The sequence below is a fragment of the Xiphophorus hellerii genome, chromosome 10 (genome assembly GCF_003331165.1).
Source record: "Xiphophorus hellerii strain 12219 chromosome 10, Xiphophorus_hellerii-4.1, whole genome shotgun sequence".
In the NCBI taxonomy this organism is placed as follows: domain Eukaryota; kingdom Metazoa; phylum Chordata; class Actinopteri; order Cyprinodontiformes; family Poeciliidae; genus Xiphophorus; species Xiphophorus hellerii.
Genome location: NC_045681.1, coordinates 5250210 through 5268368, shown reverse-complemented (window position 1 = coordinate 5268368; position 18159 = coordinate 5250210). Strand labels below are relative to the sequence as shown.

The window sequence follows — 18159 nt, the reverse complement described above, 5'->3', positions numbered from 1 at the left end:
GTTGCATGTTAGGGTGTTTTATGTAAGCACAACATCGGTGAATAACAAATCAGTTTTACTTTAGAATGGTAACTACAGAAGTATGCCTATTTAAAGATATTCCTGGATTTTTGAATTGGAGTTGGTTGGAGAAGTTATGAATTTTCGTTATCTCACCTGCAATTGACAGCCTTCTGAGCCATCTTGGTTTGGAGAATTAGAAAGGTTTTCATGACAGATTTTTAAATATTATTTTAATATAGAATTGCTACTATTTACACTAATCTATATGCACTCAGTGTAACATGGGAACTATGTAAAACTATACTTACCAGTGGCTCTGTCTTCTCCTGTTCCAAACTCAGGCAATACTGAATATACATATACATATATACTGTATATATATTCTTTAAATGCAACAAGAGTGTTTTTTTAACCCTGACAGTCACTGAACATGCAATAAGACTATTTTACAAAATCGATGTGTTTGTTTGAAATATTGAAAGGACAAGCCACAGCAAAGGGACGGAGATCAGTCTTTGAAAACAATTCCTGTACTTAGCTAAATTTTAGGAGTGGAAGCTCCAAAGTCTGTTGTGGAGTAGCACAGGATATTTCTTTTCCACTTGAAAATAAAATGAAAGAAATTATATGGATAATAGCATCATAGCCTTCGCGCCTTTTATTGTACCTAACATTTTCCATTTTAAGGATTTTACTTGTCTGACAAAATGCTACTTTAAAAACAAGATGCTGGCAAATTTGTACCAATCTCAGGTTGGTTCACACAAAATCATTCAAAAAGACGTAAATTCAGCACAGGTCACAGTTTGGACATACTTGTCAATTTGTTTGTGCCTGTATGCCTTACTCCCATGTTGTTTTGAACAAAATGTTCCATTTAGAAAAACAAATATTATTGTTCAACTTTAGTTTTGAGTTAAACATCATTCTACTATTATCCCAGCTTGTAGCCTAATGAGCCAAGCTTAGTTTGCCATCTTCTTCCGTGTGCCACAGTGGACACGGCTTTCAGTGACATAATTAGGTCATTTGGTTGAATCCATAACAGTTGCTCAGATGTGCCCAGCCTTCCAGAAAATGTTTGAAATATAACTCTGTGGCTCAGTCAGCTATTTCCATTTAATAAGGAGCGCTCTGTGTCAAATATCAGCACCAGTACAGCTCAGTCTTTCAAGTCCCTTAATGCAAAATTATGCAGTCATCAAATTAAATTACCAGTTTTAAAACCTGGTAATTCTGCAGGTTAATGATCCTTCCTCTTTGAGACTTCAGATGAAACAATTCACTTTAATGTGCTTCGCAATTAAAAAGTTAGGCCACCTATATCATAAGGAGCCTTGACAAGGGAGATGTGTTCTGTTAAGTGGATCCCACAGGAAATTAAACCGAACCCCTTCCTGCACTCAGGATGGGCTTAGGTCTCACTAAAAACAGTCAGCTGTGAAAAATATATAGAAAACATTAACTGATTTTTATTGCAATGTACCGAACGTTTAGCATATTAAAGGAAATAGATAAAGCAAAATTAACTTTTAAATAAGTCTTGCTGAGTACTTGAAGTTTCTCGGAGTGTGTATTCTTCAATCCCTTCAGATTCTGTATTTTGTCACAGTATTTGCCGCAGGACCGTCAAACAAGGTCATGGAATTGGTCATTTAAATTTCTTACAATTGCAGGGATGCTGAAGCTACAGGTTTTTGGGATAACTACGACCCAAATGCATTCAGTGACATTTGGCAGTAGTGCTAGCTGAGGCCTTGTTTACAAGCCATGTTCACTCATATTTTGGTAGCATATATATTTCTAAATGTATCTGACAGATTTTTGTTTTTTAATTAACATTTTTTTAATCAATTTGGGAGTAAGCAATTAGAGATAATCATATCTGTGCAATCAAATTACAAAAATGGCTGAATAGGCGAAGTGGAACACTTTGCGACCTGCAGGTAGTAACGCGCTTCATTTGCACTTAAAGAGACAGCACCAAAATTAGTTGCTCTTAGATATTGTAGGACCACAGTAGCATCTGTGGAGCTACAATGTCAAGGATTTAAGACCAGGGCACTGTAGTTCCACTTTATATAGACCACAGTTGAATTATGTAAATGTGAAAAGGATTTAAAAACATGATATATCCACATTAAAGTTATAACTTACTGCAATTTGTATGTGTTTGTTTGCTTTTCTGCATGAGAGGTTGAACTGCCAGCAAACTGCCAGCATCTCATTGATCTCAAAATAATTTCCACTTTAATTGTAAATAATCAACATCATGTAGAAGACATCATTAATTTTTTTTACTTATTAAAAACAGTATCTGTTTTATTTTTCTTCAGGCAGTTAAAGTTCTTTTAGTGGTGGGCATTAGCTGTTATGTCTTCTGCAGAATACTCATTTGTGCAGCACCGCAGCAGCCAACAAATTCACTTTTCAACAGATTGAAACTTTATTTGGATCGAGTCTGCCAAGCAGCTTGACAAGAATAAAAAGGCAAGTGTGAACAATACAAGACTGCATGTGTCAATGAAATGCATCAGGCAAATTTACGTCGAGTTGCACCATTGGCCATGAACCTGAATGAAACAAGCACAGTTCCATACAGACACCAGTCGCTTAAAGGGCCATTAAAAAGAGTCAAGTTTTCATCCCCTCACTCTTAAAGTAATACGTGTTACCACTGTAGGTCCAGTTTTCTGAAGGTGCTGCAGCTCTCAGGTCAGCAAGGCTGAGGAGATGCACAGATTGAAACACAGAAATTACAAAACAGACAATTTGCTGCTGAAATTGCAGATGGCAAATTAAACCCCATCTCACTGAACATAAATTAAAAGAAAAATTATTTGTTTTATGTGATACCAGTGATTTGAATGCCAAGTCACTTTTAGCTAATATAAATCAATTGATATATATTTTGTTGTACTGGAGCATCTCCATTAGTTTCACAGAGAACAAAAAGAAAATATACTGAAAACATTAAATGAACTTGGCAATAAAGAACGAGCACAGTGGCGCTGGACTCAGTCAGAGTTTGGTCATGGGTATGTGAAGGTTGTTCCAGGGGCCCATCCACAACTCTTCCTCATCCGATTGTGTTCTGTCACTCGGGCACTCCAGAGGTTCCCTGGAAACAGCCTCAACGCTGCCGTTTCCGTCCACCTTTGACTCGAGCTCGCCCTCTGCTGGCCCGTCTTGCTCTGACGCGCTCTCGGGCTGCTCTGTGACAGCCAGCGCTGCCGGGAGCACGTCGGGTTTAGACATTACGCTTTCAGGGCCTGTGTTGCTGGTGCTGGTTGACCCCAAGGACACGCTGGATTGTCGAGTGTTTAACACATTCAGCATTTTGTTAGTGTTGGAGGAAGAGGAGGTGGCCGTTGCTGAGGCGGCCCGTCTGCAGCTCTGAAAAGTGCTCAGTGTGTTGCGCCCCTCTCCTGCTTGCGTGGTCTTGGTGGTGTTCAGGGGCACTCTCTCCTCCAACGTGGCAGCCATTTTGTCCAGTTTTTTAAAGTGCTTGGCCAGCCGTGAGCTGAAGATGGGAGAGCTTGGTTTTAGATTGTTCTTTGTGGAGCTGGCGCTCTGGGAAGGACCTGAAGCGTTGACTGATCGTCGGGTGCGCACGATGGAGCCGTTCTGAGCCACATAGATTCCGCCGTTGACGTTAACGTGGCTGTTGTGCGTGGTGGATAGACGGCTGCGTTGGGTCTCTGGCAGGCTCTCCTCACCGGTGGAGCTGGTCTCGTACTCTCGGTCAACCATCAACTTGATCCGCCGCTTTCTACCGCCAGGCTGAAGGGAATACACAAATAACTTTTAAATAAAAATCAAAAATATGTTTAGTCAAATGGCTCATTGATGAAGATGGCATGATTTTTTTGTTTGTTTGCTTCTTTGAGGAATGGTGTTTGGACAAAGAAACAATCTACTTGGTGCATCTGTCTTGATATGGGCTCCTTTGTGTTATTGTAGCCAGGAAATAAGTCCATTGAGATTGTAACTTCAAATGGTTAATGTTCTGTTTGTTACATTGATGTACAGTGTAACTCTTTCTGCTTTTAATTGGATGATTACTTTTTGTGACATTTTACACAAAATTATGTTTTTCTTTTGGAACGTATACAAACAGAACAGTCAAACTGATAGATTGCATCTAAAAGGAGAGCTAGTTATAACTGCAACACTAGAAGTATTTTGTATAAACAGCGCAAGCAATAACAGGTTAATTAGCCGACACCAGATAGTGAGATTTTTTTTTCTTTCATTTTTAAATTAAGTCTCCCACTAAGGGACTTGCTGCAACAAATGGCTGAATGGATATGTCAATATCTGGTAATTGAAGTACTTCCATTCTCCAAAAACAGAACTTTTTTCACTGCGGATCATAAAGTGATTTTGAGCATTTTAAAGCAGCCTTTCATTAATCTGCTGCTTAAGTTTTAATTATAATAAAGCACAGACATAATCATTTTGAGAATATGGCATATAAAAGATGTTAACATTTTATCCTCCTTGCTGTTGAAGCTTAGAGTCAGCACTGCTGCTCTCTGCACACACACACACACACACACCCCCACACCCGCACACCCCCACACACGCCGCCAAACACTGTGCAGGATGAAAAAGACTTGTGAAAAATAAATCCAATCTGCTTTCACAGTGTGTAACCCCTCACAGTTTTTCCACTTAACCTTGATAGCATGCGAGAAGGAATATGTTCTGTTTCTCTCTACAGTGGCAGCATCTTTTCGCCCTGCAGATAACAGATGTGGGGAGAGCGGACTGATCCCGGGAGAATGACGCACGCAGAAGGAGAGATGACGAATGAGAAAAACTCTGCTACAAAGAGAGATCAGTGAATAACAATGTATGAGCTGCAGCAGCTACCGCCGAGGCTTGTTCGGATAGCAGCAGAGCTTTTTGTACCGGAACGACAGGTTGTCAAATACGGATGTTAACCTGACACAGATTTTTTTTGTATAAAGAAAAAAAAAGCTGATTGGAGAAAGGGGGTTTAAAGTTAAGAGGAAATAAAAGATAGAGAACAGCAGATAAGAGGCAGTCGGCAGTGCAGCAGAGGACATGCTAGAAATTAAAGCTACTGTGAGCATAAATCACAGCAGGCGTGGAGGACAGATTACAGCAGCAGATTCCACTCAGGTAATAACTGCACACCCACAGCAGGCCTTCTCACCGGGTCCTTACTTAGTGGCGGAGCTTTTCATCTCAGGAGGGGGGCTCAGGCCTGATTGGCATTTCAAACAGCTGATTCATTTCCCCAAACTTCATCCTCCTCTTTGTGTCTTCCTCCACTTTGGCTGCTGCTTTTCTCTTCGTCTTCTGTGTCTTCCATAATGGGCGACAAATCGTCCGAGGTGTCCATCACACCTGAGCCGACGTGGATTGAACTTCGCCTGCTGGCTGCGGACTTTCTCAGTCTGACGTTCCCTCCCCTCCCTTCCTCACTGTTGTCTTCGCTCTCTTTCCCAGACCTTTTATAAGAACCAGAGTCCCTCAACATGTTGGGGCTTGGCGCTGTGGAACTTGAATACCTTTGAGAGTCAGTGCTGCTGTTTCTGTGTTTGCTACTTTTTGAAGCATATCTTTGACCTTTTGACCTTTCCCTGCTTGATTCTTCCTCCTCGTCTTCACTGTCAGTTCCTGACTCCTCGTAAGAATCGGACACCTCCTCATCCTCGCCCCGACCTTCATCGTCGCTCTCCATTTCCAAGTCCGACTCGTTGATTTCGGTTTCCGTTGTTGCCGATGAGGTTGGGCTGCTCCTGTTAGACAGGCTGAATTCAGATGGAGACTCTCGGCTGTCGCTGCCTGTTTCCGAGTCACTTTGCTCGGTCATGCTGTCCCTGCTCCCCGTCTCTCCCTCCCACCGCCTCGCCGTGCGTCTTCTGGCAGACACGGCTGCTGAAACGCTCATATCTCCTATAGAGCCGTACATCTCCCTGCTGTCGCCTCCTCTCTCCCTGCTTTTCCTGTTGCTCCAGTGTTCATCACCCACCCTGGTGGGCTCTTGCATCCTTCTGGCTAAGGAGATAAGACCAAAGGCCTCGTTCAGCTTTTGTTTTGCTGGTGCAGGCATACTTGCTCCGGTGAACATCTGGAAGTAACTCCCATCGATGACCAAGCTTCCGTCCAGCCCTACCAAGCCAGGGAGCTCTCTCCCATGCTCTGGCCGGTTGCCTCCTCCTTGCACTGCTGAATTTTTCATCCGACCGTTAGTCATGCTGTGTCTGCTGTCTCTTCCCCAAATTCCCAGCTCTCCTCTCTGCTCTTTTTTCAAACTGCTTTCCACCGCCTCATTCTTTCTTCCTTTTTTATTTTCCGACTTCCCTGCCTCCCGATTCCCGAGGCGGACATCTTCTCCCTCCTTTCCGTCTTCCATGGGTCCCACTCTGGCTTTGTTCCATGGTAAGTGGATGGCCGGAGGTTCAGCAGATGTGTTCATTCCCATCACGGCCTTCAACCTGGCAGCTGTGCTTGAGCCTTTCAGCTTACCACCGTCTTGTTGTTTTTTGTCACCCTCAGCTTCTGGGGCTCCTGGGGTCTTTGTCAGAGGTTGAACACGTGGAGGATGGGGATTTTGGTGGCCAGTCTGAGTGTCTAATCTGTTGCCTTGAATCTGTCTCCTCACCTGTCATTGTGATGATACACATGTGGATTAAAACTTTTTATTTTTACAAAAAACTTAATTTAATTAAAAGCAAGATCAAAGACAAAACTTTTTTCAGAGACAAAAACAAGCACAATCCAATAGAAACATTTTTGGCTTTAATCTTTCCAAAATATTGCACATCCCCTCCTTTCAAGCTGTCTGACATAGTGGTTAATATTTGAAGAAAATCCAGGTTCATTGTTGGTGCTGCAAACACAAATAAAATTGTTCACTGCTACGTACAGAACAAGAAAGCGAGTGGATTTTAAACTGATCTGTTTGCTCAGGATGCTGTGGAAACGCCTCAGTATGACAGTTTTTACAAACTTTCAGTTTGTGCTCAACCTTTCAACCGTGCTTGTCTAAATGCAAAGTTTTCCTATCGGCTTTTTGCTCTTCCAAAATGCTTTGCTATGGATGTTTCCTCCCAAAATAGCAGTGCTCTGCTGATTCAGATCCTGTCAACTTTAATCCTCTGCTTTTGATCCCAGGAACTCAAAAGGTTCTTCTAGACAATTTAACCTGTCTGGATGATGAGCCTGATGATGATATCTCTACTCTGCTGTCTTATTTCAGCTTTTTAAACGTCCCTCCACTGACTGCTTTAGTGAGACTTTAATAGTATGCATTCATTCCTCCACTTCAGGCTTGCAGAACATTTCAGTAGAATTGGGATGTGAGCAAAATGGAGCAAGTAAGTAACTTCAGCAATCATTGCAATGATTGTATTTTAAACTGGTGTTCGTAATCCTGGTTTGTTTCAAAAGCACTGCCTAATATAAATCCAGATCAGTTCAACCTTTCGCAAATTTTACCACCGTTTTCTAGCAAGCAGTTGTCGTTTTATCACTATAAACTTCCATTTTGGAATGGTTCTGTTCAAATAATAGCAGTATGTTTAGTCAAAAGCCTAGAATCCTAATAAAAGCTTCTATTTTTGAAAATGCAAGCACAGTAGAAGCTCTGCACAATCAGTTCCAGAACAAAATACGAGGAAAAATGTATCAAATTTCAAAATTATGAACCTCATTTCTGTGGATTGGGTTGATGTGCTCCATAACTGCTGCTCAATTACAGGTTGTTTTCTCACAGAAACATCAATTTTAAGGAAATTACCTCTTCAGCATATGACTTTTAAAAGTATTTTGAAATTTGTGTTATAGTAAATAGCATCAAGTAAAAGAAACGTCCCACTAGCATGATGCTTTAACCATGCTTCACAGTGTACTATGTCTTGAATTCAGTGTTTGATGGTTCTCTGAAAAACTGCAACCTCTATTAACCATCTATATTTCATCAGCCCTTAAAATGTTGCACTATTTTCCTTAGACCAGTCACTGTGCTCTTCTGCAAATTGTCACAACTTCCAGGTAGCAGTAGAAATTCTTTGATACCCTCAGAGCTGTCCGTTGACTGACTCCCAGCCATTTTAGATATTCCTTAAATCCATTGGAATAATTGTGGTTTGACTTAAATTTTAAAAAGTTTTAGGTCGCTTTAGTGATGCACTTATGAAATTCGGTATTTTTTATATGTTCTCCCTCCTTTTCAGTTAGCAATTTAATCCACAAGTTAACAGTAACTGAACTCAGATTCTTGGATAAAAATGTATTACAACCAGCATGGACACCATTTGGTGCCTTCATCCTTTTATATCTCTATGACACTATCTTTTTGTTCACAGAATGAATGACCTAACTGATTAAACTCCATGCTGCTATTATTTTAAACACAATCCTTTTATTAGATTCAAATTAAACCTTAACCATAGATTATGGTTTTGATCCCGTTCGGGGCAGTGGATTCTTGTGAAATATGACAGATTATGACCTCTCATCAAACCAAAATATATCTTTGGGCATCTTACTGATAGATTAATTTATCAAGGTCATACAAATGCCATTTCATTACAAAAGGCTACGTAGAAAATTACTTTAATTGGTTGGTTGTCAAAGCGGGCACAAAAGGTTTTAGCCATAAACTGACTCACGAGCGGGTGGCACAAAACATCCGATATCAGAACCCAAAACATGTAGGTAGTCAAAAATTCAGGCATGATGCAACAAAAACTGCAGAAGTACACAAGGGTAAACAGAGATAATCGTCAGCCCCCCCAGTATAGGCACTAGGAAGGCAGATAATTTAGGCTTTGCGAACAAAAAGCATGAAAACGTCATCAAAATTGTATCTCAAGTCCTTTGATGCATCATCAGCAGCCTTTCGGCAACATCTGATTTAACCTAGTGGGCAAGGAATTACTATGGGAATCCTTTGTGAAGCACAACAAGACTGAGCTACATCCACAAGTTCCAATTAAAAGTTGCAGAAAGGATGCTTTGTCTGCACCTCGTCTAACCTTGTCAACAACACAATGCAAAGCCACATTCTGCACACATTACGAATGCATGATTGCAGAGGCAGCGTGCTTTGATGGAGTCTGCCTGGAGTCCTGACCTGTCCTCAGTAGAGAACGTGTGAAGAATATTAAAAAGGGATAACTTAACAAAAAGCCCTGGACTTTATGTCCACACTGTTGCTTTCAATATGTTCCAAATTACACCTTTACACTTGTAGGCTGACTGTGTGTGGTACCGACTGAGGCACACACACACACACACACACACACACTTGCAGAATGGTAGCCAATGTCATGATATTATTCTATTACACCTGTTGTATGTCTATTTTTAAAACGATGTGTGTGCATTTGTTAAATGTATGTGTCTAATTTATATTTTTACCGTTTAGGTAACATATCCATATAGTCTAATGTCGTGGCGTCTTATCTTGTCATCCAGTTAAAAAAAAACATGAAACACTTTATTACCAAAGCTTATGTGTTTTCAAATTCACAGAGATAAAAAAAAAAACTTTCCCTTCCAGCTTTTCACAGTTTGGGTTTTATAATTTACTGATTATAAAACCACTTAGATTTTTTTTCAAATATTTTGGTAGATATTTTGGCAGAGGTAATATTTATGGATCCAGCAATAATAATAAAATATAAGAATACATATTAAAAAAATACATATATAATCTCTAATTTTATTGCTATGCCTCTGTAAAAAAATATTTTGGAAAAGTTCTAGCTTGCTTTATTTCATTCTTTCATACATTTACAGGAGAGGTCTAAAAAGAGTTTCACCAGTCTAATTTTAAAAACATTAAATTACAGAAATGATTCAATTTATTTTGTTTGGAACTGACGTGGGATCAGCTGGTCTGACTAAATGTCTAAATGTGCATAAATGTTTTTTTTAATATATTGGCTCTCTCTTTAAAAGAAAATCAATTTGTATTGTCAACACGTTTTAACTATATGTTATAAATTACATGCACTGTTTCACAGAGCTGGCTTGTAGCATTAGCAAACTAATCAGCTGCTGTTGTCCCTCCAGGACAGTAGATGGCAACCAAGAGTACCTACAGTCTCATACACAATAAGGCTACTGACAAATGAATATTTTTTAATTCAAGTTGCAAACAATTTGAGGTAATGCAAAAGAAAATCACAAGGTTTGGTAAACATGTTACAAATGGAAACATTTAATATCGTCTGGGAAACTCTCCTGCTGGTGTCGAAAAAGCTGAAATAACTCAAATCTTTGGAGCCATTTTAACATCTTGACTGCTCTTCATTTTTCCCTCTCACCTTTTAACTAAATTTCTGTCATTTCTTACCTGACTTTTGTGGATATGAAATTGTTCCTTTCGCTGCTGGATTTTTATTATTCATCATGTTTTAATTTGCACCTAATTTGACAACAAATTATTAAAAATAAAGTAAATCTCGCAGCAAGAAAGTTTTACCACTTCACTTCAATCTCACCTCTCCGTCTGACTCCTGTGGGCTGTAGTAGTAGCTGCCATCGTCATCAACCACAACCTCTCCATACTCATCGTAAAGACCGGAGGGTGAGATCAGCTTCCTGCGACTGCCGTACTGAGGAAGCTCGTACCTGCACAAACAGAGCAGGAATTTAACAAGGTATTACAGATAAGAAGAAGAAGAGAAAAACAACAAAACAACCAGAGAGCCCTTATATTTTTATACTTCTCTTTCTTTATGTTGAGCCACATCAGCCAATCAGAAGCTGAGGCAGGAGTGAAAGAAGCTTGAAAGAAAACCGCACACTTCTCTATCCGAAGTCACTTATCCAAGAAGTGACACATAGTGCAACAATGTGGCTCAGCACAATGATAAGCAGTCTCTAATGACTTGCCTAAACAAAGCTGCCTTAATCACAGGAGGACCATTTTGTTGCCAGGGGCCATTCTGTTTGTGGAAAACGCAGGAATCGATTCTCCCCCACCCTTTGTGCCTCTCTTTGTTGTCTGTTGCTGGGAGCACTGCCCGACGTTCCCGGCCAAGAAAGCTGTTCTGTATCACAACTTGGGCTCCATGCCCTGTAGCCAGCAACTCAGACAGCCGGTGGGTCAAAACAAAGAAAAAAGTATTCTACTAAATGGTTTCCTGAAAACAATATGTCGCAGTGTGATTAACTGAACAAATTTGCTGTGAGTCCATTACCGGAGTTGAACGGAGAAGTTGTCTTGTGTAATTACTAAGCTTACAGTCAGTCTGTGGGAGAAGTTGCCCTGGTATTACATTGGGCAGCCAAGTAATAAACAAATGGAAGAGGGACGTGGATGCAGGTGAGAGGAAAGGAAGGTCGAGGGGGAAAAAGACACAAAGAGGAGAGGAACAAAGGAAAGAGTGAAAAATGAAGGAGTTTAAGCAGAAAGACCAGGTAATATATAAATGGACAGTTGTACTTCTTCAGGCTAATGTAGTGAGTCTTAGTTGGTCACTAATCTCCAATTACGAGTTTGCAAACTAAATCTAAAGTGCAGCGAAAACAAAATTATTGATAGGCTTTGGTAGAGATCTGCTTTATTTCACATTTGACCTGTTTCTTCACTATTCCTCCTCTCCACTCTATGTCACCACTAGAGGGCAGTAGTAACATTACCATCACATTCAGCTATGTCAAAGGAACGAGGATCACTATTGGTGATTTTTTCATTTGTGAAACACTTCCAGCCTGCTTTACATAACATTCCTGTGAATGTTAAATAATTAGACCAGAGCATTTTAAATTTTTAGGAGATAATTCTTAAAAAAAAGCTATTCAAACTATGATTTTTTTATTTTTATTTTAAAATGTTTATAATTCTCCCCAAAAAAACATAATTTTGGTGTTATATCTTATGAACAGGGAATCTATACACTAAGTTGGAGTGGGCTTACAGTTTCCTTGTTAATTTCATATCCACGTGTCATCTCATGGAGTTGACCTGAAACGAATCACCTGTGCTTTGCTTGTTATATTTGACAGAAATCAATTTAATCGAAATTGATCGATTTCTTTTTCTGAAGCAGAACAATGAGGGTTTCCTTGTCCCTGATGAAAAAAAGCATGACCACAGCACGATGTGACCATCACTGTGTTTCATGATGTCAACGATATGTATTTTCTTCCACACATATCGTTTTACATTTAGACTAAAAAGTTTAAGTTTTCTGTCGTCCGACCACAACTTTACTACTTCTCCTATGTCGCTTGTAGGAAACTGAAAATGGGGATTTCTTACAGTTTTTTCTTGCACTTGTTCACAGAGTGTAGCATTGTGGAGTGCACAACACATAGTTGTTGGGGCAAAAGCTTCTTCCACCTGCTGGCGACTCGTACTGATAAATGCTTTCCACCCGTAAATGTAGATGAAAAACAACTTCTTGGTAGGTTTGTAGCTTTACCTTACTTCTTCTACAGTCAAACTGTAAATGTTGAATAATTTGAGCAGCTCAATGTTCAGCTGGATTTGAGAATGGACTGCAGTGGTACAGTTGTTAGCCCTCTTGTCTTGCATCAAATAGCTCATGGTTTGAAACCTGTCCTGTGAGTCTTTCTTCACGTTCTCTCTGGATACTCAAGCACCAGTTTAAAAACATGCCTCTTACTCTAAATTGCCCTTAGGTCAAAGATCCTCAAAGGCCGGACTAGAGAAGTCCCTTTTAGATGTTCAAAGCTTTGGATTTTAAAACCAGTAAGTTTGCATTGGCCATCAGTTTCTTCAACAACCTTTATCAGTTGACTGAGAGGGAAGGCAAACCTACTCATCTGAGCAGATTCAGTGCATGAACCTACTCAGTCATACACTGACTGAGATCACTCTGACCACTGTTAATTAGATTTACTGTTAAAGCAGAGATGGGAGAACTAAATGGAAGCTCTAGAAGCAGTAGAGAAATTTCCTGTTTTCCCTCGAGCTACACAAACATGATGCCCCAGCCTCATAATTTCTCATTTAATATGAAGCTGGAGCCAGAAGAGAGATAATGTTTTTTATGGTTCAAGCCACAGAAGTCCAATATAACTTGCAATACAGTATATTGCACATAACTGAGGGCAAGCTTTTTTTCTTTTGTTTGTTTTTACCCTTTTACCAATTATCTCTAGAACATATTGTCCATCAGGTTGGACCATGCAACTAAGTAATCCAGCATTGACACAATATTGCACTCTGTCGATTTAAAAAAAAATATGTGCTTCTTTAGGTAGATAAACACTCCAGCATTGCCTTCCTATCTATGCAAGTGTACAATACATAATCTTTCCACAAACTACTTTTGTCAAAATGAAACGTTCATCGATATAAGTGTTACAACATTAAGATGATGCAAATACTGCGTAGGTGCCAAATTCCAGAAATTATGTAAGTGGTGCTTAAATGTTGCAGTGATGACCCGACAGAACCATTACCAATGATCTAATACTACTCTATGCAGACGCTTTGTCGCCACTAATGGAAATTCACTCATGGTTGGGAATTCAATTAGTATTGATGATAAAAATAAAACTGATGTCATGGCAAAAATAACAGTCAGTGTTATAGTGTCATACATAAAAAAATATATATATATATATATATAGACAGATCTTTTTAAGATCTGTAGAACTTAAAAAATTATTCTTTGGTCTGCTGACTAATAATTTGGAGTATTTTATTTGTATGTGGAGAGTAAGATGAAGTTGTTTCGTTTTTTGAATAAATATTATTAAAACTGGAGATATTTGCTAATAAATGATTCATGCTATTTTCTCCTCAAATCCAAGCTGAATTGAGCTACTGGTATAACTCGTATAAAATCCCATTCAGGTTGCATCTTTTTGGGAGCAGATCAACATAGAGGACAAAAGATTTTGAATCAGGATGTAAGATCATGTTTCCAAATAGATTCACTTGCCTCCAGAGGAACCGTAAATATATTTGTAATGTGAACGAGAAGAGTTTTGTTTACCTAGAGAGCCAGTTTAATACTCGGCAGGATGTTCTACCTGCGCCGTTTATTCACGGAAACAGATAAACTAATTAGGTGTCATTTTTACACAGTCTGATTTCGTGTACTGATCTTGTATGCATGTAGAGTCAGACATGAGTTTGTGGATGTTGCTCTAAGCCACCAGCATCTGGCCCATTGTCTGCTTCCACGGCTGGCTGCCTGATTAGCTGCTACGGTGCTGCAAATTTGGGTGGAGAGAATTAGCTCTTTGTGTGCGTGAACGTGTGTGTGTGAGAGAGAGAGCGCAAGAGCAAGAGAGCAAGCATTTTTGTGAAAGTTGAGGCAGGAAAGTGCCTCTGAATGATTGTATGAGTGAATTAACATGTTTGCCACAGGGGAAGTTATGTGTGTGAATGTCTTCTGTTGTGTATTTTTGAGTGCTTGTGTGTCACAGGTGTGTGTTAGAGTGCATGAAATCAAGTTCCTGGGAGTCTGAAGCTGAAAAAGATAGAATGCGTCGCAGATGGCAGGCAGGCGGAAGAATCAAGCACGCATTTTGGAGGGATGCAGCCAGACTCCTTTGGACCCTGTATATACACAAACACAAGCAAGCACACCCCCGCGCGTGCACACACACACACACAATGATATTGATCGACTTTCTTTGGCTCACAATGCTATGAGCCTGTCACGAGGCAGTTTGCAGGTGTCAAGACTGGCAGTATCCAACAGTGTATGGCTGATGCAATCAGCTTGATGTCAAAATGGAGTCTGCATGACCGACATGAAACTCAGCTGCATAATGGTTAGACATTGAACTCCTGATGCTCGGCTGTCACTGGTCCTGGCCAAAGGTCAGATTTGGATCAATGATGAGTTGGTATGTATTCTTTTCTCATAACAATCTTATCCAGTGTGTAGCACAGGTGAACACACTATATAGAACACTGCTATGTTTTTTTGACCTTATCAAAACAAAACAAGTACACGTCTAGAAAAACTATCCATTCTCCATTACAGTTTACGAACTTTTTCAAAGTCTCACTGCAAACAGTGAGATATTCAGTTTTTCTCCTTGACTGTGAAGAAAAAGGATACAACGCCGCCAACATTTTGCAAAAATAAAATTTGAAAAAATATGGTGTGCATTTGTAATCAGGGCTTCTGTGTCCGTACCTGCACCTTTCCCTGCGGCTGCACCTGAGTTTGTAGGAAATCTGACAAAAATGTGGAAATGTTCAAGGTCTATGGATATTTTTGCAAGGCAGTATTATGATAATCAGAGCGCATCCTCCTCTGGCATGGCAACTGACCAATTTGGCTGATTTAATAAAGGTTATCATAATCAACAGAAACAGAACAGATGTATAGCTTTCTTGCCTGCTGACTATCCAACCAAGTTTCAATAAATTCTGCTTTTTAGTTTTGATGAGAAGTACTGACAAATATAAAGACAAACATCCAATAAAAACATCTACATTCATCACCTTCTGCAGTCACCTTGAAAAGAATGGAAAAACAGCATGGTCTTCTTCCCACGTTCATTTTTTTTTTTTTTTTGCTATTGTCTAAGAAAACCAGACAAGACATTTCTTGTATAGTGAAGTATAGATCAATTAGGATCACCATTGTTTTTAAAATCAATGCCAGAACAACAGAAGATATTTTAAAACTGTTTGGGAAATCAAAGATGATAATGTCATAACTTTGTAAGCTTCCAGGAGAATAACTTACAACAAATTGTGTGAAATGATTAAAAAAAACAGAAAAAAAATAGAGAAGAAATCAAGAGGAAAATTATTGACAAGTCTAGTTCATCTTTGGCTACGATTTCTTAATATCTAATAGGGATATGTGCATCTGTTCAAACAGTTACCAAATATAAACAAACCAATAGCCTGAGAGTCAACACTGAACAGATGTTTTCGAGCCTTTATTTCTATTGATCGTTAGATTACAGCTAATGAAAACATGACATTTAAGATTAGAATTTTACAAAAGACCAATAAAAATGTATACAGCAATTCTGTCTTGATTAAAAGGAGCTTTAAGGTCTGTTTTAAGGTAATTTTAATATGACAAACCAGCATTATTTTATTTGTTGAATATGATTGTGGATAAACCTGTTGGTAATTCACAACCGCTGCATGGCTTGCTAGAAGAAAAGTTGAATATTCTGATGACATCTTTTGGGAAAATTATGTACTGATGCATTTGAACCCTAGAATGACAATGCTGGTCAGAACTGGAGTAGAAATCACAACATTTACATCAAATCTGTCAGAATGTCACAAAAAAATATCTTAAATTGTCATACTCAACTGTGATGAATTATAGGTAGACTGAGCTCATAGCAGTCAACTTTCAAAATATCTGGGTGGGGTGCTGGTTTATTAGGTCTCCAAACTCTTGGCTTCTCTTTACTGGATGAATTGCTATATACAACATCAGTTTATTAATTGCCCACTACTGTTGTTTTAGGTGGACACTGTGTTACACACTGAGACATACTGTAAGTATGGCGTTCCAAACTAAAAATCATCACTGTTTAGAAACTTTCAGCTACAGTGTTGATACTCTCGTGCTCATTTTTTCTTTCAGGGCTTTATAACATATTGCTAAACATGTTACAATTCTGGACATAGAAAATAATGCAACTATTGTGAGCTAAGTCATGGTTTATGTTTCTTTTAGGTTACACTTTCTAGTACCCAACTTCAGTATGGCAGCAACAAAGTGCTGGTGTTTAGCAAAGCCTCAGTCAACAACAACAAAAAAAACCCTTGTAAATTTCACTGTTATTGTTTTCACAAAGTCTCTGCTTAAGTACAAACTGACATACTGAAAAAGAGTTTGCAAAAAAAAAAGTCCTAAAGTTGGAAAAAGTTTTCCTTTGCATCGAAGAAACTTTGTTTCTGAAATATGTGCTTGCATGGGAAGGGGCAAAAGCAGCAACAGTAATAAAAGGTGTGATTTAAAGAGTCTAAGGTCGTGTGCTAGAAGTCTTAATATTAACAGAGTTCAAAACACATTTTTTGTTTAAGAATTTTTTATTGTCTAGACTCCAATTTCCACAGTTACTTTAAGGTAGAAAATATAAAAGTTCACCATCAATTTATGGCTGTTCTTTCTATAAACTGAACTAGAAACCATGAAACCCCAGTGCGTGGTAAGTGATAATAAGGATAAGGATATAATGAAATAGTTATACTGAGTCTTGAACATAATTTTGTAATATATTTAATGGGATGACAAATAAAAGCCGATTTCTTTTTATATACTTCCCTTCAGGTATACCTCAACATATTCAGCTGTATTAAAAGGTCCCTTACTTATCCATATTTCTTACTCTTAAGCATTACTTAGTAGATGTCCTTTTTGTGACATCAAGGCATTATAATTGTTTATGAGGTCAAATTTAGATGAAAGTTACAAATGTACTGAATATACATGCACATCTACATTAACTCATTAGTTAGTTACTAGCACATTTTTTGAATTTGAAGTAAACTACAAAAAACAAGGACACATGTTTGAACACGCAATTTCCATCTACAAAAACATTTCTACAGCATAGTAAATAAAAATATACTAACCCATGGTCATAGTTGTAATAATCTTGTGTGTAGTAGTCCTGGCCGGGATCGATGCCAGACTCCATGGATAACTCCTGTTGAATGTAAAGCCAGTTATTAGCAACAAATCACACTTACATGCTCCTAACTGAGAGACAGAACAAGCTAAGAGGAAAACACAAGCAAGTAGTTTAAAGTATCAAGCAGGAAAAATGAAGAAAATACAGAATACCTCTGGCCTGAGCAGAGAGGGTCGTAGTAGCTGCTGTGTCTTTCAGAAGGAAAGAAAGAGTAGAGCATGATAAGAAAGACGACAGAAATGCTCATAACTTTATGCCTGATTTCAGTTTTGCAATGTTAAGAAGCTGTACTGAACATTGCTCCAGGTCCAAAAGAGCTTTGGCACTCCTGCTTTAGACTAATATCATAAAAAATAGCTAGGTGCAAAATAAATAATATATTATCTGGCAAGAGAATATTAGTGGGCAAAATGGATGACACTTTATGATAACCATCAGTTTTAACATTTATCAGAAGTGCTTAGATTTTCATATATAGTCATGTGACAACATTTTCAAATCTAACTGGAAGACTTTTTTTTTCCAAAGAAAATATTAAAACCACTTTGTTTTTCA

The 18159-nt window shown here is 38.8% G+C and overlaps 1 protein-coding gene across 3 annotated transcripts in view; it reads right to left on the bottom strand.

The window, feature by feature from the left end:
• Positions 1-2430: 2430 nt before the first annotated feature.
• The window catches only part of LOC116727280 (protocadherin-15-like), a 228917-nt gene continuing 213188 nt past the window's right edge, over positions 2431-18159 (bottom strand). The window contains exons 37-40 of one of the 3 annotated variants that reach the window (XM_032574623.1): positions 17754-17795; positions 17546-17619; positions 10494-10623; positions 2431-3786 (exon numbers count right to left, since the gene is read on the bottom strand). In XM_032574623.1, coding sequence (XP_032430514.1) covers positions 3025-3786; positions 10494-10623; positions 17546-17619; positions 17754-17795 — 1008 coding nt within the window. In that variant the 3' untranslated portion in view covers positions 2431-3024. The remainder of the gene's footprint in view (positions 3787-10493; positions 10624-17545; positions 17620-17753; positions 17796-18159) is intronic. The other 2 variants (XM_032574624.1, XM_032574625.1) reach the window with 2 other exon arrangements.